The sequence below is a fragment of the Carettochelys insculpta genome, chromosome 6, assembly GCF_033958435.1.
Source record: "Carettochelys insculpta isolate YL-2023 chromosome 6, ASM3395843v1, whole genome shotgun sequence".
Lineage (NCBI taxonomy): Eukaryota > Metazoa > Chordata > Testudines > Carettochelyidae > Carettochelys > Carettochelys insculpta.
Window position 1 is genome coordinate 59,796,240 of NC_134142.1, and position 25,749 is coordinate 59,821,988.

Genomic DNA, 25,749 nt, shown 5'->3' on the forward strand with positions numbered 1-25,749 from the left:
ACTATACAGAATATGGGAACAATTTAGAAAGGACTTGTCTCTTTCTGTCTGCTGTGAGCGTTGGCCCATCCCATGCTATGCTTAAACTTTTTTTACAGAGTGAAAAACCAGAATGTGAAAGCTTTTAACTAGAAGAGTCCTAAATAAATTTTGCTGACTCTAACAAATTGCTCAAACCCACCTGAGGCCTGTGTCTTTAATGCTTAATTCTTCATCCTGTTGTTAGGGTTATCTTGTTTAGTATTTTCTGATATGAAAACTGAAGGTTTAACTCTTCGTATTAGGATCTTTTCCACAGAATTTTTGTCTCTAGAATTTCTGTAAGCATAGTCTTGCTCAGAGTTAAACAGATTTCACAAAATTCAGTTGTTCTTGGATCAGCATTGACTGGGAGTGGTGACAGTTGGAACTGTTGTCCTAAGACTCAGACTTACTTTTGCTTACTTCTCTTGCTTAGGTAACAAAATAGGGATGATGAGGAGGGTGATGCATCTGTCTGGGTTTCTAGGACTAAAGGCAAAACCTTCCACTCTTTATATACATGCTATACAAAACATTTGTTCCAATTTGACTAAACTTTATTGGTACTTGTGTTCACCATTACCACTTACCCATAGGTGCCTACTTATGAATAGCTGCATTTATTTTTTCCACCATTCCATTTCTTCCTCTTATAATTCCTGTTTCCTGAGCTGATCATGTTGCCCATAGGCTGTCCTGAACTTAACTGGTTCTTTGGAGATTATCCATATTTCCACCTATGGAGACTATGGCCGTGTCTACACTAGCCCAAAACTTCAAAATGTCCATGCAAATGGCCATTTCGAAGTTTACTATTGAAGCGCTGAAATACATATTCAGCGCCTCATTAGCATGCGGGCGGCCACGGCACTTTGAAATTGATGCGGCTTGCCGCCGTGCGGCTTGTCCAGACGGGGCTCCTTTTCGAAAGGACCCCAGCTACTTGGAAGTCCCCTTATTCCCATCTGCTCATAGGAATAAGGGGACTTCAAAGTAGCCAGGGCCCTTTCAAAAAGGAGCCCCATCTGGACGAGCTGCACAGCAGCGAGCCGCGTCAATTTCGAAGTGCCGTGGCCGCCCACATGCTAATGAGGCACTGAATATGTATTTTAGTGCTTCATTAGTAAACTTTGACATGGCCATTTGCATGGCCATTTTGAAGTTTTTGGCTAGTGTAGACACGGCCTATGTGTTAAATATTATTTGTGTGTGTTTTGTTCTCTTAGTACTCCCTGCAAAATTGATCCCAGCATAAATCATGTTTTAAGTGCTCGGAAGCCTGGGAAGGAAGAAGATCCACTACAGCGAGTGCAAAACCATCAACAGGACACTCAGGAGAAGAAAGAGATGGCCATGTATTGTAAAGAGAGAGTTTACGCTGGAGTAGAGGAGTTCTCCTTGGAAGAGATCCGTGCTGAAATATATAGGAAGAAAGCAAAAAAGAGAAGGGAAGGTATGTGTCAAAATGGAATGACCTGCAGTTTCTTCAGATTGATTCGCCAAACTATGCTTGAGGTTTCCATTAGGTGTGGCAGCCTTGGTTATTGCCTTTGCAAGTAGTAACAGCAGCAAAGAGCGGGTAGGACTGTTGCTTAGCACCTATTAGCGCTATGGGTAAAAAAAGCAGCAACCAAGTACTGAGAGGAGACAAACCTGTGGAGAAGACTCGGGTAGGAGGTCTGTAATGCGATGGACAGTGGGGAGGAGTGCACCAGGTTCACTGGTACTGATATGCTTTGCCAGGTTCATTGGCTCTTAATTGTTAATATATGAACCATTGTGGATGATAGGAACAGCTTAAGAAAGCTACCCCTAGGAAGGAATCTGTGCTGTCTAACTCTGCTGCTGGGGTTTATCCAGGAAACAGCAGGGATTGAGCTGTATCTGTTCGGGCCTTTTTACCCTACCTGATTCTCTCTTGTCTTGTTAATAGTCATATATAAATACTGCTCCCTTGGAAGAAGGGTGGAGAAACATTTTTATTTTTAAAAAAAATAAGACAAAAAGGATCTGGTGTTTGTTACAGGGGTATGCAGAGTTTAGGGTTGGCTACAGGTTACTCATAAGGAATACATAATACTTTAATTAGGCTTTTTCTTCTCAGAGGAGTTTCAGGCCATAGCACAGCAGAGAGCAGCAATGCAAAGGAGGATTGAAGAGCTGGAGAAGAAGCTAAAGGAGAAAGGTGATGACCAGCAGCAGAGACCATCTGAGCAGGTAAGTTTTCTGTTCATTTGGATTAAGGCCTATCTGCATGAAGGCAGATGAAAGTTCTAATGGAACAGTGACCACTCTGTTTGTTTTGTTTTTGTTTTAAGTGGCTAGTATTGTTCTCTTTCCCCCCCCTGCCCCTTACTCTGGAGGAGTACTTAAGTTTTTGAATAGCTCCATAAGGTCTGTTCCCTAAAAACTGAAAGATGACGCTATATATATTTTTGGTTTAACCACAATTGATAAAAATATATAGCTTTGAAAGACTGCCTCTTTTTTTTTTCTTTTAAACCTAAATTTGACAACCTATGTTAAGGCTTGAGCTTATTTTTAAAATTGTGTGAATAAAAATTTACTAAAGGCAAAAGCCCACCTCAAGTTTATTTGATTTAAAGACTGATTTTTATGTATTAGAAGAAAACATTTTTTCACTTGTTATGCCAACCTTTATAATTACGCAAATTCTATTCTATGCTACTTTTGAAATAGTATGTTTTCTGATTTAAATAATCCTTTAAAATTAGTGGCTTTAAACACACACTGTCTCTCTCTCACACACACACGCAGGTTTGGAAGCTGGTAGTATGGCTTGCAATTTGCTGACTGAGTGTTGTCTTTCCCTCTTCTCCCACCCATCTTTCCTGGTGCCAGCCAACGGAGGAGCGTGAGCCTGCAAGAAAGGAATCAGTTTTGGAGGGAGCTTCAGAGCCTCTTAAAGCACAAGGAGGAGTTGCTTTTTCCAGTACAGTTGCACTCGCTACAGAGCTTCATGTGAAGAAACTGACTGGATTGCAAAGGTAGTACAAGATTCGCTTTGGGAGCAGGAGCGGGGAAGACTGCCTCGGCCTAGTTTTTTGTTTGCTAGTATTGGTCACTTACTAGGAAGCCTGTTTTTAGTTTTTTTCCCCCTCATTTTTGGAAAAACTATTGTATGCCAAAATAATACACTAATGTCTGTGTTAGCCTCTGATCAGAATCAGATATGTCTTCATGGGATTTTAATAATTTGTCTAAGAATAATAGTGTGTGTGTTTGTTTGTTTTTTTGTTTTTTTTTTATATCTGGCATAGCCGAGTTTCAGCTTGCTGGTCTACTAAGTCTAGTTGGGACTGCCTGCATGTATTAATAACGCTTTTGTATCTTGTTCCTAGTGAGTCCTGGTTGGCAGAAAATGCTCAGCAGCATGAACAGCCATGCTCCAAAGGCAAGTTCTATTTGCACTCCTTCCATTTGGAGAGAATGGAAGTAGATATTCAAATAAAGAGCAAGACTGTGGATTAGAATAGTGAACAGAACATACTAATTGGCTTGGATCTTGTTCAGGGGTCTCAAGCTCAGGGTTTTGTTGATTAGGCATTGTGATTATTTAAAACCGGGGTTGTCAATTTTTGATAAGACACTCCAAGAATTTGGTTAAGTCATCAAGGAGCAGCAGGGGTGAGGCAAGCAGGGAGCCTGCCTGAGGCTCCAGGTGGGTTTTGGGCTGGCAGGAGCCTGCTCGTGTGCCGTATTTTTTCCCATCCCTGATCTAAAGTGACTTTCAAATGTAATAATATCAATAGCTAAGAACCCTTCCTCCTTTTCCTCATTACAGCGAGTTTCATACTCATTGAAGCTGCGTCTACACGTGCACGCTACTTCGAAGTAGCGGCAGTAACTTCGAAATAGCGCCCGTCACGTCTACACGTGTTGGGCGCTATTTCGAAGTTGAAATCGACGTTAGGCGGCGAGACGTCGAAGTCGCTAACCCCATGAGGGGATGGGAATAGCGCCCTACTTCGACGTTCAACATCAAAGTAGGGACGTGCAGACGATCCGCGTCCCGCAACATCGAAATAGCGGGGTCCTCCATGGCGGCCATCAGCTGGGGGGTTGAGAGATACTCTCTCTCCAGCCCTTGCGGGGCTCTGTGGTCACCGTGGGCAGCAGCCCTTAGCCCAGGGCTTCTGGCTGCTGCTGCTGCAGCTGGGGGTCCGTGCTGCATATACAGGGTCTGCAACTAGTTGTTGGCTCTGTGTATCTTGCACTGTTTAATGAAAGTGTGTCTGGGAGGGGCCCTTTAAGGGAGCGACTTGCTGTTGAGTCCGCCCCGTGACCCTGTCTGCAGCTGTGCCTGGCTCCCTTATTTCGATGTGCGCTACTTTGGCGTGTAGACGTTCCCTCGCTGCGCCTATTTCGATGTTGGGCTGAGCAACGTCGAAGTTGAACATCGACGTTGCTGGCCCTGGAGGACGTGTAGACGTTATTCATCGAAATAGACTATTTCGATGTCACAACATCGAAATAAGCTATTTCGATGTTGGCTGCACGTGTAGATGTAGACTGAGACTGATAGCAGTTTAAAATGCCTTCTAGAAGAGCTGGTAGTATTCTACAGTTGGATTGCTGCTGATGAGAATGCCTTTTCTCAGATTGTGTGCTTCACTTCATGAGCTTACATCCTTTCCAGCAATGAGTAACTTTCTTGTTCGGCATCTCAAACTCATAGGCCATCTACAATTGGAGCATTTTCACAATAGCTGCGTCTACACGTGCACGCTACTTCGAAGTAGCGGCACCAACTTCGACGTTAGGCGGCGAGACGTCGAAGTCGCTAACCTCATGAGGAGATAGGAATAGCGCCCTACTTCGACGTTCAACGTCGAAGTAGGGACCGTGTAGACGATCCGCGTCCCGCAACGTCGAAATTGCTGGGTCCTCCATGGCGGCCATCAGCTGGGGGGTTGAGAGATGCTCTCTCTCCAGCCCCGCGGGGCTCTATGGTCACCGTGGGCAGCATCCCTTAGCCCAGGGCTTCTGGCTGCTTCTGCGGCAGCCGGGGGTCTATGCTGCAGGCACAGGGTCTGCAACCAGTTGTCAGCTCTGTGTATCTTGTGTTGTTTAGTGCAACTGTGTCTGGGAGGGGCCCTTTAAGGGAGCGGCTTGCTGTTGAGTCCGCCCTGTGACCCTGTCTGCAGCTGTGCCTGGCATCCCTATTTCGATGTGTGCTACTTTGACGTGTAGACATTCCCTCGCTGCGCCTATTTCGATGTTGGGCTGAGCAACGTCGAAGTTGAACATCGACGTTGCTGGCCCTGGAGGACGTGTAGACGTTATTCATCGAAATAGACTATTTCGATGTTGGCTGCACGTGTAGACGTAGCCAATGTGGCCTACAATTCCAGCACTCCAGGGGGGTGTCTCTCCCCATCTCCTTACCCCTGCCTCCCTCCCACATCTGCTTTGTATCTCATCTCCTGAAGGGCATGGCCTCAGGGATTCCTGGAGGGCCTGGTGTGGGACAGTGATTCCTCCAGCCTGGCACTCACCAGTGCATTGTGTGCCATGAATTTGAGGCCCCTATTCTTGATGGTCAGACACGAGTTTACTATTCTTTATTGACAGAAATTATCCAGTCTCTAGCTGCGTGTTCTGAATTCCGGGGATGCAGTGTGTTTTTGGATGACCATGATGAGCAGAAAATTGAGACCACACTTAATAAAAAATGGTACAAGCTATAAAGAGAATTCTAGACAGCACACTGGCTCATGAAGAATCATGCCTTTACGTTGTTTCTTCAATATGGCAAAAGAAAACTATCTTAATGCTATAAGTGATTATTGTGGTTTTAAATGAGGTACTTTTAAGTATGAATCCAAATATTTTTTGCTAGGACAGGCACCTGGAGCTGTATCTCTTATGTAGGTCTAAAACACTATTATGTGAGTTTGCAGAAGTATGTCTATTTTAGCTAGTCTCTGTTTTCTTCCAGATGCAGATCTTCCTCTTTCAGTGGATTCTGTTAAGACTTTCTCCATATTTGATGAATCGTCTGCTTCAGAAAACCAGAATGTCAGGTTGTAGAAATGCTGAGACATATACATGTTTGAGGGTGTAAGATACCTTATAAATTGTGTACATTACTGCCATACAACTCCCTGTGCCAGCATGATTATTCACGACCGTATTCTTTTTAAGGCATTGTCTAGTTTGTCTCATAGACTTCACTGCTCTTGAGAGAGTCCAAAGCTTAAGACTTCATGGTCAGGAAAAAATGTTTCCCAGTATTCCATCTTAAATCTTTCCTTTATTGACATTTCTTTTCCTGCCCGCCTCCCCTCACCCTCCCCAAATTATTCTCTCCCATCTCATGGCACATCCCTTATCCCCGTATATCACTCAACAAGATTATCCTTGGTAAGTAGTTTATTGTGTTACTTTTTGTAGTTCTGACCCAAAAGGAGGCAAAGTAGTCTTGAAGTGTTGGCAATCAGTAGTTGTTTATGTACATATTTAATGCAGCATATCACTTTAATTTAGTCATCCTGCCAGCCGTCCATGGAAAAGCGCCCGTCGTCCCCTTGCTGTTCGTAAATCTTCAGATAGTTACACCACCAAGGAAAACATACCACCAGAAGTCTGCGTAAGGAGAAATTTCTTCTACTGGCTCTTGGAGGAGAGGAGAAGGTGTAGAATGTGCTATTGCCACACTTGGTGTGATAGTTGTTTGAACTAACGCCTTGCTGGAAACTAGCACAACCATGCTTTCAGAAAGAGATCTCTGGCTTTTCTCTCTCGTTTGCAAGTCACTAGATGAGTTTCAGATCACACTGGAAGACTTGTTTTTATTTTTAGCTTTGTCTTGGGAAGTGGCTGATCAGGAGATGAGTGCAACTCTTTTAGAGGAGAGGGTGCTTTAAAAACCACCGAAACACCATGTAGTTGTGACATTATGTTAATGATCATCATATGACTTTAACAGACCTAGTCCGTGTTTCAGAATTTACAGTACTTAGACAAATAAGGAATGTAGGTAAAAGGAAAGGAGGATTGAAGTGAATAAAAATGACTTGTGTAGCAAACACAACAAAAGTTCTGTTGATGATAAAGGAGGGAGTGGGATTAGGGCAAGAGGAGGGAGAAGGACACCACGCAGAAATGGAAATTGGTGACAGAAAACAAGGCACAAGTGGATAGAATGAATACAATTGATGCAAGAGAAGGATCAGCTTGAAGGCAGAAACACAGGAAAAGGCATTGAAGTGAAACAGTAAAAAAAAGCAAGAGGCGGCAAGGTATGAGGTGTGGGGTATGGGAGATAAGGCAGGGTGCAGAGTCTTGGCATTCAAGGTGAGTTTGAACTTCTTGCAGAAGTAGGTACAGGGGATCCTTAATATATGTTGCCGGAGGGGTAGGGGCTGGAAAATTTTGACAAAGTGAGACAATGCATGAAGAATTTTCCCCATAAGAAAGAACTGTTATAATACGTTATATTCTCCAGTATCCTGATAATCAAATGTGCTGGGTAACTTTCTAAACAACATAATAACATGAGTGAGAGGGAATTTTTATGTCATGTTCCTCAAAGTTTCAATGACATAAATGCAAAGCAACATACACTTGGAGCAACGTATATCAAGAACCCCCTGTAATGAGCAAATGAAGGAATCTGAGAGACAGGAAGATAACATTAGAGTTGCCCAAGATATTTAGACTGACTGGTAGATAGACTGAAAAGGTGGTGAAGATGAGTGAAAATTGAATAAATAAGACTACGGTAGTTCACGTTAGACACAACCATGATGTAAATCCTGGCTTGGCTAAAGAGAATGAGGTAGGGGTGCTTTTTTTTGTATTCTTGATAGATGTGGGTGTTTAGCAGTGTGTGGAAGAGTAGGAAACCAAGATGGAAAGGAAAGTATGAGAGATTCTCAAAGATTCAACTTTAAGCAATAGGAATGTGACTATTTGTCACTGATTGATGGAGAAACTTAGCAAGGGCACAGTTTTAAAAGACAGATGAGAAATTCAGTTTTTGTCATGTGTGAGTGAGACGTCCCTGAGGAGGTATGGGAATGGAGAATAGGCGACAGAAAGGGTAGAAGAGTAAAAACAACAATGGTTGTACATGTAGCAAACAGTAAGCTAATGGAATGGATTAAAGACTGTCCTTTAGGGCAGTGTTCCCCAAATCATGGGTCATGCATATCCTCTTCTGTTCCCACTCTACCCTGGGCAGCAGGCAAAGGTGGCAGCACAGGACAGAGGAAGCAGCCAGACCCAGTGAGCAATCAGAAGTCTTTCTCTGCCCTGACCGTTCCCTGGAGGCAATTTCCTTCATGTTGCTGTTGTTGGGGTCCTTTTCTCACTTCCACTAGGTAGCGTAGTGGGAAGCAGGATCTGGAAAGCAACAACAGTGCAGAGGAAGCAGCTGGACTAGCAAAGGTCACCAAGGTGACAGTCCCAGTGTTGTGGCCTTGGGGAGAGACTGGGACCAGCGAGAACCTGCAGGGAGGCAGTAGAGTTGGGAGAGTAAGAGGCTGAGAGGTTGTGGAGAGAGAAGTGGGCTGGAGGTCTGGGAAAGAAGGTAGAGGGCAAGATGAGATGAGGTAGGAATAATAGGGGCCCTCAAAAGAAAAAAATGCACGTGGTGAGTTCTCTTTTATTAAAAATTTTAAGAACCAATGCATGAGAACATGTCCAAAATGGAAGACTGTCTTCCTCCTGATGCAATTATAATTATAAAGGCTTGGCTATCAAGGTAGAAAAGCTGGGAATGGACAGTCTTAGAAAGCCAAAGAAACAATAACTGAACAAAAAAAAATATTATGTAAGCTAGGTAGGCAGAAGTCAGTTACCTAGCTGAAACTGACAGTATGATATGGAAAGCGTTTATGAAGCCTGTGCCAGACGTGCCTATAATCCAAGATGAGAAGAGTCAGAAGGGAAGAGGAATAAGAATTTTGATTGTGCCAGGGAGAAGAGAGGGATGATCAGTTGACTGGTCTGACCTTGGGGATAGTATCAACTGCAGGAGTGGTGAGAAAAGGGATAGTATATAGGAGGGAGAGAAATGAAAAAAATATAAAATAATATAAAGTGAAGACCAATTTTAGCTATTTTCATATATGGTAGAACACCTCAGGAATGGAGGTTGCTCATAACTCTACAGTGTTCATAACTGAACAAAACATTTATGGTTCTTCTGAAACTTTACAACTGAATATTGACTTAATACAAGTTTGAAACTTATTTGCATAAGAAATACTGCTTTCCCTTGACACTTTTTTTAGTCATTTAACACAGAATTGTTCTGTGTATTGTTTTTTTGGTCTCTACTTTTGCCTGACTTCCACGCTACTTGTTCCAAACGAGGTGTGTGGTTGGTTGGACAGTTCATAACTGGTATTCTGTAAACTGGCAGAATGATGTCCAATTTCAAATAATGTAATTTGCATTTATGCTGATTAATTTAGTCTGCCATGTAGAAGTTTTCTTGAAGAAAGCTAAGTATGGTAACAAGCCATGTTACTTTTTGTAATGTAGAGGAGGGAAGGAGGGAGGTTGATTTCTTCAGAAGCTTGCGACATGTGACAGGCACCCCCCCCCCCCCCCCAAAAAAAAAAAAAATAGTGACACACTCCCCTCTCCCAAAAAGACCAAAAATCTAGGGACTGGATGGTAGCTGTCACCTAATTTGTTCTGCCCTCTACTTGTTTCAGGATGAGCTCCATGGAATAGAACCCTTAACTGAAGATGCGATTTTGACCAGTTCCTACAAGAACAAAACCCTTTGCCCCAGCCCAGAAGATACCTGTGAGTTTGTTAGGGCAGCCCACTTGGCATCAACTCCCTTCCATGGGGTAGTGGCACAGAGAATCCAGCCTCTCACTGATCCAGAGAGCACCTTGAAGGAAGAGTGCCCAGAGCCTAAGAGCACATCTCTGAGCCAGCAAACCCCTGTTTGTGAGGGTATCTACAATGAAACACTTTGCATTAAGAAGCTGAGGTAATTCTCTGTGGATCATATTTCCATCAAGAGCAAAATATCTTATGCCCTCTTTTCCTGTTTTGACTCTGGTTGTTGGGAGTACCTCTCCCAAGATTATATGTAACGAATATTCTTAGTGGAGCTGGGTATACTTACAATTTTTCCTGCTTAGTCCAGGATTTGGGTTGCCTTTTGCCATTCTTTGTGATATTACACCAATAAAATCGAATTCAGTGTTCAGTTAACAGTCACAACTTTTCTGTAATGCTTATCCTCATGCTGTGTGTCTAAAAATTTTTACTCAGCTCTAATTATTTTAACCAAAATAATTAGGAGAACAAAAAATTCCTGTTTCAGAGTTTCCTGCTGCTTTGTTAATAGTTTGGCTTATATGAGGGCTAGTCCATTTCAGGGTGAGAAAGGACTTGTGAATTCATTTGGTGTTTACAGGCAGAGTCTGGGGATGTCTGGCATATTTCTGTAGCTGAGGAATTGGCATTTAAGTACCACAACAGCTGGGAGGTCAAATAGTTGATAGTCTTCTTATTTACAGCCCAATTATGGAAGCAAGTCAGGAAGACACTGGCTCCTCTGGTTCCTCTGTTTCTTCAGCCTCCTCTCTTTCCTCTGTTGCACATATCTCTACTGTTAAATACCTGCATATCCCTGAGAAACTGGAATTGGCTCAGAGCATGTCTGCTGAAATGGCTAGTGACGTTGGAGGCAGTGAAGATACAACTAGTAAGTACCTACTCTGAATTTCACCTGAGAGAACATGTCTTAGATTTGATCTCATCTGTGGCTTACAGTATGTATGTCCTGTATTAATCTGTACTTTTTGTAAACATCTCCTTGACTTTATGGTTTTTTAAGTTTAAGTCTATGCGCTGGGCTATATGATCCTGTCTTATAACTAGGCTAAATAACAGCATGGCGGATTCACTAAAACAAATTTAGAAGGATGTTAATATTAAGGGGTTAGAGGGATCATTTTAAGGCGGGGCAGTGCTCCCTGTAGCTGGGGGAGAACTTGTGCTGCCCATACCCTCAGCAAAATCTCTCATCTCCTGTTGGCCAGAAACCAGCCCCTGGGAGCTGAGAGATTTTTGCTGGAGGCTGGGGAAGCTTGCAAAGATTCCCCCTCGCGCAGCCCAGAGAGCTACATGGAACAGACTTAGTCTGGGGGCTGCTGGCAGGCAGGGAAGCCTGCCTGAGAGGGCTGTTGCCCACGAGCTGCTTCGGTAAGTGCCTCATGGCCAGCATCTACTCCCTCCTCCCACAAGTCTCTCCTTCACCCATATCCCCTCTCAGACCCTGCACCTCAGTACCCTGTTCCAGGTTATGACCCCGTTCTTTACCCTCTCCCTCTCCTAACTCCACACCCTATCTGACACCCCAGTCCCTTACCCCAAGTTGCCTTCTGTACCCAGCTGCCAGTCCCAGATCCTGCGCGCGCGCACACACACACACACACACACACACACACACACACACACACACACGTGCGTGCATACCCCCCCACACACACCCACCCACCCCGCAAAATCTTGGAGTTGCTGCGTCCCACGCTGCAAACCCTCTGATCTCAGCCCAGTGCTTTCATGCCCTTCTGAACCCTGTCCCTCTGCCTCAGCACAGTGGGGAGAACAAGCAACAGGGGGGCTGGGAGGTGGGGAAATGGAGCCAGGGTCTCAGGTAAGGGACAGGATAGAAAGTGAGTTGCTCTTAAATTCAGAAAGTGATCTTAGGCATAAAAAGGTTGGAGATCACTGCCTTAAAGTCTTTTCCTAGTAAGTCTTATGTGATTGCTGTCTGTTCTTAGAATTAAGCTATATTAGGCATAAAAGTTGACTGCAGATATACAGTTAGCTATGCTAATTGCATAGCTAAAATTGACGTATCTACACTTGGCTAACTTGTCAACCTTCCCCCAGTAAAGACAGATAGGAGTTTCTTCTTTTGACCACCCTTACTCTCGTGAAGAATACAGGGGTTGACTGTGACCCTTGAGAGTTCTATTTCATGCATCCAAATTTAGATGTGTGAAGTTGAGCCACAGAAGATAGACCTGCTCAACCTGAGCAGGTCAATCTTCTGCAGTAGTGTAGATAAGACCCTTAAGCATCGCTCTTCTTATAAGACATCACCAGTACGTAGGCTGTGGCTATACTTGGCCAAAATTTTGAAATGGCCACGCTAATGGCCAAATTGAAGAATACTAATGAGGCGCTGCAATGAATATTCCACACCTCATTAGCGTGCTGCCTGCCACGGTGCTTCAAAACATGCAGCTTTCGAATGTGCACGTGTCAGCTACATGGGGGTCCTTTTCGAAAGTTGAGGAATAAGGGGATTTTGATGTTTGCAGGGTCCTTTCAAAAAGGACCCCCATGTAGCCGAGCTGCGCATGTTCGAAAGCGGCACTTTCAAAGCGCTGTGGCTGGCAGCATGCTAATGAGGCACTGAATATTCATTTCAGCGCCTCATTAGTATTCTTCGATTTGGCCATTAGCATGGCCATTTCGAAGTTTTGGCCAAATGTGGCCACAGCCATACTGTTTTGAGCCATAATACTGCAAATTACTGAGATTCACCCAAGCAGTTCTTTCCATTTATATGGAATTCCAGGGTCTCTGAATTGGCACAAGGGTCATCCATTCACACTTAACGTGCAGGATCAGACCCTAAATCTTTATATCGTCAGTTAAAAACTTCCTTATAACGAAGGAGCAAAAAAGTGAATTGCACTGCAAATGACTGTTGTGATATTAATTACTGGATAGCTATTGAGTAAAAACCCAATCATTTTCATGGAAATTAAATACCCTTATAATAGGGCCTCAATAGCTTTTTTTTGTGACACTAATTTCAGAGTGACCAAAGACTTTTTTGGAAGCATAAATTAGGATTGGTGACAGTGAAGTCAGCAGAGCTCTTTAAAATATTGATTGCCTATTGAAAGTATAGAATATTTAGAGCCCCTTGGATCTGTGTGGCTATGCATGCTTATCAGAAGAGAATATTATTCAAACCCATACGGTCTGTCTAGTTCCTCTGTTCTGTACAACTATTCCCAACTGTGACTGGTCAGTTTTTCACCTCATTGTGTTCTCAAATGGTTTCAAAACCTATTTCTTTCAGTTGAATAGAAAAATTGAATGAGACTAGTTGGTTGAGTTTTTTTTTTTTTGTTTTTTCTCCCCTCAGAATTTACTCTCTGGTCTAGTAAACTGGGGTGGTGGAGGAATGTCAGCTCATATTTTTACATTTTTCCTGCTGTATATTCGCTCTGTAGAATGGAAAATGTTAAGATTTGTGACCTGTCAGTGTTTTAGGGGTCCCAACTTTACTATAAGCATGTTAACACTGTTACAGGTAAATGTGACTGATGAGTTCGTCTATAACCTTTTAATTTTGTCAAGGCCTAGAGGATGGGTTAAGCTTCTAGTAAATGGTTTTTGGTTTACAAACCATAACTCTGGTCTACTAAAGAAATGGGGTGAAAACTGGATGCTGTCCTGTTTGGTTTTTGTGGTGTTCAAATAAATGTGCCTCGCTCCAAATAACTAAAAGTTTTTGTCTTATTCAACTTTTGTACTACTTAAAAAAATAAGATTTGGTTTAAATGATCTGCAATTATTCAGTGCCTTTTCATACCAGAATTTCAAAGCATCTTTAAAGATGAGTAGGAGTTACTCTGTATATTTAGCAAGGAAAAAAACTCTAGGAAGATTAACAGACTTGCCCAAAGTGATACTGCAGAATATCAGTAGCTAAATGGAGATAAAAGTGAGGTCTCATGACATATAGGTCTCCTAATCTAATCAGGACAATATAGTAGATTGGTGTAGAGCTAGTTTGCAGAAATGAAGCAACTCCGCACTGGACAGGGAAAGATAAAGATGGAAGGAAATAGAGAGGCATCAGACACCAAGAGGTGCTGAGCCCATGGTGATTGTTTGATGATCTAATCACTCATGCTGGCTTCACAGACAGAATGTATGTCTGTCCATTTGTAATTGGTTTTTTTTTTTTTTTGCTTCTAGATGACAGAACTAAAGTATTGTGGAGCGCAGAGGAGCGCAGGAGGCTGTTGGACCCTCTTCCAGATTCATTGAGTAATTCTCCAGGTTTTTGTTCAGAGAATGGGCCCATGCCTGTGATAGAGTTGGAGAAAGAAGTGGAGCTGGGTAAGCAGTAAGGCCTTATTTTGCTGGCATTCTGTTCAAACTGGTTTAGGTTTTTCTCTTCAAAATAGATTCCAAACGGTAAATTTTGTGAAATAACTTGAGTTATATATTGCAGTTATGTGGTAGCATGTTGCCTCTAGAGATCGTAATTTGAACATGCTATGGATCCAAAGGATGAGCTTGCCTCGCTCCTTTCGTAGTATCTCTCAAGGAATATATTTTGTTAGCAGTAACCCCTATTCTCCACTTTTTTGCAAGGGACAGACCCACAATCCAGACTGGGCCCTCTAGCTTCAGCATCTTTTTCCTCATCATGGCTCCTCCAGCAGGTCTAAATTAGTTTAGAGTTGGGTCAGACTTATTTACAGTTGGAGCTATGCAACCAGCAGATATTTTCAGCAATGCAGGAAACCTTTTCAAAATAAGATAACTAAAATAGTAATTGTCATACAGTGTATTAGTATCCTTAGACTAGAAAGTTTATTCTGGCAGTTCAATGTGGCTTTCTTGACCAAGCATCCAGGATTCTAGTGCCTTTCACTTTATAGGACAGCACAATTGCGAATATAGTGTACACGCTCTAGATCATCAACAGTGGAACTTGAAACGGTGCTTTCAAATGTTCTGCCTCCCTTCATTAATGTCCTGTCATTGGTCTTCCATTTTAATTCCCATTTGTGTTCCCAAATCTTTCATGCCAACTCAGACAGGTGTACATGGCCAACATGCCTCTCCGGCCATTCTCTTTAGTCCTGTTAGGTCAAAATTAAAAAGTGAGTGGGAAAGCATCAGGCATACTTTTCAGAAAGGTAATATAGAAATTTTGCTGCATCCTCCATACATGTACTTCCTGTGGTTGCTTCTACACTTAAACTTTCTCAATAGGGAATGAGATTTATTGTATCAAACGGGAATACTGGAGCAATGAAGACTACAAGATGTTCTTTGGTGTTCTGTCCAGCTTTGCTGAGTTGGATGCAAAGGGGTTTGCAATAAAGGTAGGACCTGTCACCACATGCTTGTTTGAATCTTAGACTTAAAACTATCAGAAATAGTGTGGCAGCTCAATGAATTGGGAGTATAGACTTATTTAAGGTCTTGTACCTTGCTCTTGTCACAGAATAGTACTTCCACCCATGTGTAGTCTGACTTCTCAGTAAAATGAGAAGAGTTCCCTGAGCTGTATGTGAGGATGAACACTTAGATTTACTACGGCAGTAACTCATACCTTTTTTTGGTGTATCTTTTTCTAGGTGTGTTCTCAGCCTGTGCCTTGGGACTTCTATGTCACATTCCAGTTGCAGGAACGTCTGAGTACTGACTTTGACCAAAGCTTCAGTGAGAACTGTAGCTGTTTCTTATTCCAGGATGGCTGCGCTATTCTTCATAGGGAGATAAATCGCTTTACTCTCTGGGTCAGTGCAGACAATTTATGTCTGATTATAGAATGACTTGAACTGTAGCATTGTGTAGACCTGCTCTATGAGGGAAGTAAATCTAAGCTATGCAATTTGATTTGAGTTACTCTGTTAAGGTAAATCAATGTAGATTAAATCTCCTTACTCATGGGGTTCACACCATACTGGATCGATGGGAGAAACTCTCCCATCAACTTTCCTTACTCTTCTTGTTCTGAGGGAGTACTAAGAATCGGGGGGAGAGCAATTGACAGTCAATTTATCAGGTGTTCACTATACCAGGGGATGGATTGATTGCAGTGTTGATCCACCTAATAGGAGAGTCAAACCTATAGATGCTGGCAGTTAAAGATGTTGATCCTTGCTGCATATGAAGCAAATTCAAGTGAACTGGAATAGTAAACATAGAGCCCTATCTTAATGCCATTTTGAAGTATGTTAATTAGAAGTATACTTGCTGTAAAGATTCCTAGTTTTATAAATATGATATTTAAGCAGGTTTCTCACTCCTGGGTTTTGTGCTTCCAAGTACAAGCCAGAGTTCCGCAAATTTGAAGGGCTTGTGTACCTAGAGGTACACAGGGAAGTTGAAGCAAGATCAAATACAGGTGTGAAGTTAATGTGCTTGATTTTAAACTGTGTTAAACCCTTGTATGGATGTTCTCATTCAGAAGTAAACTGTCTTTGAGGTTTGCTATAGCTTAATCCTGCAAAGGACATTTTTCTCCTGAATGAGAGTCTGCACAAACGTTTACCACTTAAATTTATGCACATTATCTTCACACCTTCAGTTGGCTTTGCCTTAAATTTTTCCCTGTTTAAATGTGGCCTAAAATTTTTGGTCTTTAAAGGCAGCAAAAACAACTTGAGGCATGAAACGCACTACTCCTGGCACCCAGAAATAGTGTTCATGTGTCATCCAGGTCTTCTAACTAAAGCCTGAGAACTCTCTAATCTAGATTTACAGTCTGCTCTGGCCAGGGGAAGCAGTTAATATCTTCCAAGAAGGTAGGTATGCACATTTTGAGCTTTAGGATATACTGGGCTAAAAGAAAAATAAAGGCCAACTTCATCCTACAATTAAACTTATTTTCACCAAGATTCTTCAGCTATTCTTTATCTGCAGAATCTACTGAGAATTTAGTTTTTAATTCTGTTCAGGTTATCTGGGTGGAAAACTGATTATGTACCTCAAAGAGGGAAGACTTAATTAACTTCCTGGCTTCTCCTTATAGCTGTCTAGAAGATGTGAAAATTAGTTCCATTAGGATTTTTCCTGTCTAATCTTTTATGTCATGGCATAGAATGGTTTCACAGTGGCGTATATCTGTTCTCTCTGTCTTTAGGATATTATCCAGTGTTGTAAAACCATCCCCGAGGAAGTGATTGTGCTGGTTGTTTACAATATCCTGGATGTGGTAGAGAAGCTACACAAAGCTGAGATTGTCCATGGAAACTTGAGTCCAGAGGCTTTCTTCCTGGGAGACAGGTTAGTAGCCTCTTTCCAGAGACCTGGAATAATGCATTATATTTAAGCTCTGTCCTGAGGCTTGTGCTGTTGTAACTCCCTCTCTCCTATGCAGGGGAAATAGTGACAATGTTCACTATTTCAGAAGTAGGAGGGCAGCAGGCTAGGAAATATGATCTGGAAATCCTATTAAAAAGGGTGTATAAAGGATTGGGTATTCCTGAAGAAAATACTCCATGGTATAGTTACTAGTTCTACCTCTCTGATAAAATTAGCAAGTTCACATATAAACAAATTAGAATGTTACAACAAATCAAATATGTGGGAATAAAGTAATTTTCCACTGAAATTAAATGTTTGAAAAGAAATTTAGAAGGCTGAGGTTTAAAAACATGAATATGCGAGTCTGAAAGTAGATTAGTCAGTTTCCTTTTACAGCCAGCTACTAAGGCCTGGTCTATACCTAAAATTCGATTGTCCTAGCTTCATTGCTTAGCAATATGTAAAATTTTTTACCCAGTGCCCTGTAATTAGGTTAACCTAACTGCTACATAGATACCCGTAGGGCAGTGGAAGAATTCTTCCATTGACTTGGCTACTTTCCTCTCTGAGAGGTGGATTTACCTATGTCAGCAGAAAAACCTGTCATTGATGTAGGGAGTGTCTACACTACAATACTATAGTAAGCAGAGCTATAAACTATGCACCTGTAGCATGTAGGTATGGCCTAACTTGGTTCAGAGGACATGGGTTTTCCTCCTTCCACCTTCCTTGCACCCTGCCTTATCTCCCATACCCCACCACTAATAAAGGAAATATCATTTTGTGAACATTACAGTCCTTCACCCCTTCATTGGCTTTGCTGTCTAGATCCCACAAACTCAAGAGCAGGGAGCTATCAAGCAACATCTGTACTTTGTAGTGACTCATACTTCAGTCCTTGTCTCCCCAGGTTTTTTTAGGATTGTGTTCTTGCCTAAACACATGTTCAACTGTGAACTGAATAGCTTTGTATTTTGTGATGGAAAACTTTTTTTGCATGTAACGATCGCTGCATTAACATAAATCTTGAATAGGCTTAATGAAGTGCTGCAAGCCTGCTTTGTGGAAAACTCGCAGACTAACAAACTAATTTTCTGTGACTAACACAGTGAAGTAACCCTGGAGCTACAGTGATGTAACAAAGTAACTCCTTTGATTTCAGTAGAGTTATTCTGGATGTAAACTGGTGGAATGGAGATCAGAGTTTGGCCTAATGCCTAAATAATGGGACACAGTATCAACATAAGTCTATATTTACTTCATACGTGTAACAAGTTTAAATTTAATAAAAAACAACCCCTCAGTGGCAAAACAAATTAAGACTCTTTCATTGTTGTTGGACAAGCGTCAGGGACTTGTATGTCAGATGGGACTATCATGATCACTTAATCTGAAGCCCTGCATATTGTCAGTCGTGGACCATCACCCTCCCACTGCCGTACTGCAGACTTCTAACCTTTGGCCATTTTTCTGAAGTCCTCAAATTACAATTTAAAGAATTCAAATTACAGAGTGTAGTAGTATTTACAGTAGTTTAAACATTCAGGTGTTCTGTGTTGCGGAAGAAACAGGGTTTCTGACAGTCTGATATGGGGGAAAAGTATTTCCTGACCCCCAAGTATGGTGATCACTTAGCCCCCTGAGATTGTTAAGACCCACCAGCTAGACACTTGGGAAAGAATTTTCTGTAATAATTCAGAGCCCTCTGCGATGGGTTCCCTAAGGTGTGACCTGAAATTGGGATGCCACTCTGCCCTTTGTTTTAGCCTTCTGGGTTCCTTCTCATATTGTGATTTTTGTGACAAGCAGTATCTCCTTCATGTCCTGCACTCAAGCTAACATTCACAGGCAGGGACACCCCAGCTAAGTTACATGAATGCTTTCTCCAACCACTCGTGTACCAACAATAGATAAGCTCCAGCCAGTTTGCTGCAGCTCACCAGCCTAGGATTCCTTAGCTGTACCATCTTGCCCTGGTCAGAAGTCTGATCCAGGCAAATTTATTACCCATCTGCCCCTTTCTGTGTGGAGAGCACAGTGCACCAGCCTCAGTTCCTCAGCAAATTTCCCTTTGCTCTAGAACAGCACAGTTTTTAAGTAATTTTTTTTTAACTACAGTAAGATTTTAAGTGACAGGAATATAGATTAAAGTAGGTTACTTAAGAATAAAAGTTACAATCTGAAGTTTATAAACTAGATTTAATCTAAACTAGACAAAATTTGAATTTAGTAGTGTCTTACCCTGATAGTGCATACAGTTGTTCTTTGAGTAGTGTTCCCGTAGGTGCTCCATTCTGAGTGTTGGTGTGCCCTCACACTGGGGCTCAGATTCTTCCATAGTCATGGTTTCCCAAGATGCGTGTGCACAGAGGCATCTCCTCATGCTCTCTGGCACAGGCTCCTCAGTTCTTTCTCTGTCTTCTGCTGCAGACAGAGCCACACTGCTCTAGGCAAAGAGAATGAAGTCATTTGTTCGTTACCTGTATCCTTAGCCATTACCCTAGTCCAAATTCTTTTTCCTTTTTGCTAAAATAGAAAAAGTAGTAATTTTGTAGTTAATTAAGTTTCAACTGCCTCACCACCATGCTGAGCTCCTCCAGTTTCAGGCAGTGTGCCACATGTTATGACGTGATGCCCGCCTCGCACAGCCCCACATTACATGTTGGGTGCCTTGCTAAAGGCCACCAGAGACAATCTTGTGTTCAGTGCTTAAGTCTGACTGGGAAAGCCAGAAAAGACAGCGAATAAAATCAAGACTTTTCTATATGAGAAGTCTTGACATCCATCAGGTATGCATGTGCCAGCAGCTAAATCAGCGGCCCTGGGTGAGGACCCCAAACTTCTTTTGGCCTCTTAAAGGTCTCCCGCAGTTGGTCCAGGTCCCAATTCCTGGCCTCTGGCGCTAACTGTATGGGTCATGCCAGAAGGGAGAACTGTCATGGGCTCCCCATCACTGTCCCTACCAGCACTGTCAAAATGGGCGCATTGAGTGCCGACACCAAAATCTGCGGTATCGACTTCTTTGGCACTGGTGATGTCTTCAGCAAGAGCAGCACCCTTCACGCTGGCAAGCCCTCCACTGGCCAAGACAAAGCCAGCTACACCTGCATCTGTACCTACCACTACACCTACCGCTACCCTCTAAAAAGCAGCACCATTTGTGCTCCCCACAACTGACTTCTTTGAGCAAGTCTAGTACGGATGCCCCTTTCCACTCCAGATTGCCAGGGGAGGTGGCACGGCACCCCCCATAGGCGTGAGGCATATCCACACTCTCCATGCGACAGGGACCAGCACCAGGGGACTCAATGCCTATGTCAGCACCAGTCAGTCACCAGCATGCATCGGCGCCATTTGTCACCTTAGCTGCTGGCTTCACCGTGCCAGTCCCACCATTTGGTATCATCGTTTGCCTTGCAAGCTAGACCACTGACACTGGGTGCCAGATCTGACGGTGCCAGTGTCTTCTCATCACAACATTCTAGCCCTGTTCGCCTGTGGCAGGATGCCCTACCAGTCCTGGCCACCAGCCCATACCATCCTCCTTCTTCATGGTTTGCCTATCGTTACTCCCAGCTGGTGTAATGTTTCTCCTCTAAATCCAAACCAACATGGCACCAACATATTCAGTCGGCACCGTCTTTGGTGTCACAGTCACGCCTACTGTGGCCACAAACATCAATGACGCAGTTCCCTCTAGCACCCTGGCACCGAAAGCTCTTTCTCCGGGATGGTGGGGGGCTCTCCCTTGTACCCATCCTGTTCCTCACCAGGAGGTGCTGTCCTTGCTATATCACCCCTTTCAACCTCCGATGCCAAATTGTTTTCAGGAAGCTCTTTCGCCAGGTGGCACAGTCCTTGGTAAAGGACACCCATGAGGTCCCAGTAAAACAATATAGACTATTCCATATAGTATAGCCCCCATCATCCTCAAGGTTTGTGCTACCTATGGATGAAGCCATCATGGACCCAACTATGACCCTGTGGCAAACACCAGTGTCTGTCACACCTACCAACAACCTGGTGGATAAGAAATATTTCATTGCGCACAAGGACTCTGAGTTCCTATTCATCCATCCATCTCCCAATTCTTTGGTGGCAGATGCAGTCCAAAATAAAAAAGTCATTTAGATCCACACCCCAAGATAAGAACAGTTTAAAAAAGGGGACATTGTGGGCCATAAGGTATATTCATCTGGCATGCTGCTACTCTGTGCCGCCATCTACACAGCCGTGCTGGCTGATTTACAACTTCTAGAACTGTTCCAGTTTGCGGGAATTTGTCCCAGTGCTACCAGAACACCAGCGTCAGATGCTCTCCAGAATTATCAAGGAGGGCCACACCATTGCCAGCAAGGGTGTGCAGTTGGCCATGGATATCGCCGACACGGTGACATGTCACCTCATTGCCGGTAATTATGCACCATACCTCCTGGCTTATTCCATCAGGAGAACCAAAAGAGCTTCAACACCAGTTGGAGGACCTTCCATTTGACTGCCAACACTTATTTTCCAATAAAACAAGGTCCTTCATTTAATGATGGACTCCAGAATGATGTTGTGGTCCTCTGGGCATGTATACACCCCAAACTACACAGGCTTAGTACTTTCTCTGTTTCAGCACCCTCGGGACCAGTATCGATAGCCCCGGTTCCATCAGCAACATCAAATGCCCAGACCACAGCTCCATCACTCAGGCAGACAACATCAGAGCCAACAACCTTCAGTGTCCCATGCTCAGCCCTCAAAGCAACAATTTTGAGGGTTTGGTCAAGGGTCTGATCTGTCCATTCCAACCATTTCTCCACCATCTCCGCCACTTTGTGCACCAATGACAGAACATCAACATGGACAGATGAGTTTTGGAGCTGGTGAAAAAAGGATATTCCATGCCCTTACACACCCCTCTAATCCTGTCCTCCTTCAGGGGCCCTTCACACAAGTGTCTCCTCGACCAGGAGATATCCAATATCATCTTGGTTTGGGAGCAGTTGAGCCTGCTGCAAGGAATTCCAGGTCGGGGGGGCTTATTCCACTTACTTCATTGCTCAGAAGAGTGGGGGATGGAGACCAATTTTGGATCTCAGATGACTCAAGTACATCCTTTACAGACGTTTCAGGACGGTGACTCTTGCTACCATTATCCCGGCCCTGGACAAGAACTGGATCTCAGCCCTCAACCTACAGGATGAGTATTTCCATATCGCCAGCCATCCAGCTCACAGACATTTCCTTTGTTTTTACAGTGGGGTGATCCCACCACCAATGTCAGGTTCTCCTGTTGGACCTTTCCACAGCACCGTGAGTGTTCTCCGAAACCCTGGTGGTAGTGGCTGCTCACCACCTCCGTTGTCAAGGGGTCATCATTTTCCCGTACCTGGTTGACTGTCATATAAAAGAAAGCAGCAGAAATGTAGCACTTTAAAGACAAACAAAAGGATTTATTCAGTGATGAGCTTTTGTGGGACCTGCTATTATGTGTCAACAGTGCCCTGATACTACGTACATTGGACAGACAATGGGCAAAACCTTTGCCAAAGTATAAGTGGACACCAGAGCAGACATCAAGAAACTTAGTACACATAAGTCGATCAGTGAAAGCTTCAGTGGAGTGGGCCATTCTGTTAAAGACCTGAGAATTTTGTATCCTGGAACACAGAGAATTTAACAGCAGATTAGAGTGAGATTTGTGAGTTAGAGTACATATTCAAATTCAACACACTAACACGTGGTATGAACAGAGACAGCAACTACTTCACTCATCACAAGGACTGCTTCCCTTCCTTTGATGCTCACAGTTATCTCAGACAGGACATTTAACAACCCCCCCCCCCCCCCCCCCAACCTCTCACTTCCTTCTATCCTATTTGATTTGTCAGTTTTTATTGCAATTATTTTTTCTGTGGTCTCCTGTACTTATAAATGTCAGTTTGTATTGGAAATGAAATTGATCTGATGAAGTGGGTCTGTCCCATGAAAACTCATCACCGAATAAATCATTTTGTTCATCTTGAAAGTGCTACATTGCTGCTGCTGTGTGTTGTTGGAGTACAGACTAACACAGCTACCTCTCTGTCTTATAAAAGGACCATTGCTTCCTGAAATGTAGCATATTGTGCACCTCACCACACACCACCTCAGCCTGGGTTTCCATATCAACTGTGCAAAGTCCACGATCCATTCCACTCAAGCTTTGGACGTAAAGGAGTGCACAAAGACATGGTCACAGCTACGGCATCCCTACTCAGTCAAAGATTTTTGTACTCTGTGCAACCTCATTCAAGCAGTGCACCTCTCCCCTACCACTGGGGCATTCCTGCCTTGCACTACTGGGCCACATGGTTGCCACTCACATGGTCAAGCTAGCCAGTCTTCACATGAGCTGCTTTCAAATGTGGTTGTTCTCATGCTATACCATGGCCGGGGACCTACTCTTCCAGGCGGCGGCAAACATGGGTTCTCGTGTCTCTCCAAGGGTGGATATGTCGCGGCAATCTTCTCAACAACGTGCTGTTTCACCAACTGCCACAGTCGGCCAATCTAACTACAGACGCCTCTCTCCTTGGTTGAGGAGCACAGCTTGGTTGTCGCACGGTGCAGGGCGGGTGGTTGTTCACCAAACAGATGTGCCACATCAATCTGTTGGAACTTTGAGTGATCCACTACACCTGTCAACACTTCCTGTGCCTTCTAGATGGCAAATCGGTCAGTATTCTTACCAACAACACTACTTGCATGTATTACATCAACTGTGACAGTGGGGGTGTGGTGGTGTCCATTCACCTTCCCTCAGCGCGTAAGCCATAAAGCATTGGACGTGGTGCCTCTGAAACCAGACCAATCCTGTGGCTACATACCTCCCCAGAGTTCTCAATGTCATAGATAATGCTCTCAGCCATGCATTCACAGACCACCATGAATGGGAGATTGTCACGGAGGCCCTTGATCGGCTATTTCAACTGTGAGGTTATTCTCACATAGACCTGTTCACCACCAGACACAACCAATACTGTTCCAGAATCGTGCTCCAGCAGGCATTCCCTTGGGGACGTCTTCACCATCCTGTGGAGCACTCCCCTCCTGAACGCATTTCCTCTCTCTCTGCTTCTCCACAGGATGCTACTCAAGATCAGACAAGACCAAGCTCTCATTATTATAGTAGCCCCAGCCTGGCCCAGACAGACCTGGTACCCTTACGTCTTTCGGATGTCAGTAGCGGCTCCCTATCCGTTTCCTCCTTGCCATGAAATTACGTCTTGGGACTTTGTCTGTATGCAGCATCCCAAAGCTCTCAAGCTTTGCTTCCATGTGTGGCTCCTTCATGGCTCCACAGTGCTGAAACCACTTGTTCTCAGGAATTAAGGAAAACTCTTGTCAACAGCAGGCAGGAATTTGCCACGAATCTTACCTTTATAAGTGGCGGTGTTTTTTTCCATTGGATGGATTCCTGCCCCTCTGTCTCTGAATATCATGCCCTTGCCGGTCTTTCTCAACTATCTCCTGCACCTGTGCCAGTCAGGCCTTAGCCTCAGCACAGTCTGGGTGCATGCCTCAGCCATAACGACTTTTCACCAACCTAAAGAGGGTCCTTTATTCCTGGCTTATCCTATTACCAAGTCTAAACTTACTGATGATCAGTTCATAACCCTTTATTCTTAGTCACATTGGTGCTTAACTTAATTATTCTCTTGCCTAGTAATTATCCCTCTAATCTATTTATGGAGAGCAATCATACATCCTCTTAGCTGTCTTTAGGGTATGATTAACAGGCTCTCTAAGTATCCTCTGATAACGTTGGTTTTCCATTCGTCTTATCCTAGTAACTCTTCTCTGCACCTGTTCCAGTTTTGAATTAATCTCTCTTAAATTTGGAAGACTAGATGAGGTGCCACCAGTTTCTTGTATAATGGTGCTAAGCTAACTCTTCCCTATCTCTAATGGAAATACCATGCCTGGTGCATCCTAGGACTGCATTAGCCTTTTTCACAGCCTTGTCACATTGGTGACTCAACCATCCTATGATCAATCAATATACCTGTGTCTTTCTCCTCTGACACTTCCAAGTTATAAACCACTATGATAAGTCTGTGAGCTTGTAATTAGCCATGTTCATTAATAGTTCCATCAACATAGGCCAATCCAACAAAATCACAATCTATTACAATAAAACTTAAAATAAATCCAGAATTTTAAAATATATAAATACAAAGTTTAAAAAAAACAATTAAATCATATCACTGTCATTTGTATTTTCCTGATTTTAATGGCTGGCCCTGCAAACAGGATAATTGCTCAGATATCAAATGCTGTCAGTTTCTAATAAATACTTAAATATTTTCTGAGAGGTTATAAGAAAAAAGGTATTGAGGGCAAAAATGTAATGACATTTTGACCTTCAGGTGGCAACTGCAATTGCGATATAAGAATGGGGTAGCTCTTCCACCTTCCCAGAACCACAGTGAAAGAGGAGGTTATATTTCTCAGTGGCACTAGATTGGCCACCTAAGTAAACTGTCTGAATATATTGAAAGCAGACAGCCATAAAAGCCTTCCTTAATTTGTCGTTGAACAAACTGTTTGAATAGCTGGTTTCCTTTTGTTAAAACGGCTCATGGGTATGCCAAAGTGACTGACAGACAGACAGACAGA

The 25,749-nt window shown here is 43.3% G+C and overlaps 1 protein-coding gene across 6 annotated transcripts in view; it reads left to right on the forward strand.

Moving 5' to 3' along the window:
- Positions 1–25,749, forward strand: part of BUB1B (BUB1 mitotic checkpoint serine/threonine kinase B) — a 223,788-nt gene that overhangs the window by 188,097 nt on the left and 9,942 nt on the right. For all 6 annotated transcript variants that reach the window (XR_012645942.1, XM_074996970.1, XM_074996968.1 and 3 more), the window contains 12 exons: positions 1,248–1,474; positions 2,126–2,238; positions 2,884–3,029; positions 3,384–3,436; positions 5,984–6,068; positions 6,532–6,634; positions 9,714–10,000; positions 10,536–10,723; positions 14,029–14,172; positions 15,058–15,170; positions 15,426–15,587; positions 16,937–17,079. Coding sequence is in view for 5 of the 6 variants with exons in the window: in XM_074996970.1 (XP_074853071.1) it covers positions 1,248–1,474; positions 2,126–2,238; positions 2,884–3,029; positions 3,384–3,436; positions 5,984–6,068; positions 6,532–6,634; positions 9,714–10,000; positions 10,536–10,723; positions 14,029–14,172; positions 15,058–15,170; positions 15,426–15,587; positions 16,937–17,079 (1,764 nt within the window). In the remaining variant the exon portion in view is untranslated. The remainder of the gene's footprint in view (positions 1–1,247; positions 1,475–2,125; positions 2,239–2,883; positions 3,030–3,383; positions 3,437–5,983; positions 6,069–6,531; positions 6,635–9,713; positions 10,001–10,535; positions 10,724–14,028; positions 14,173–15,057; positions 15,171–15,425; positions 15,588–16,936; positions 17,080–25,749) is intronic.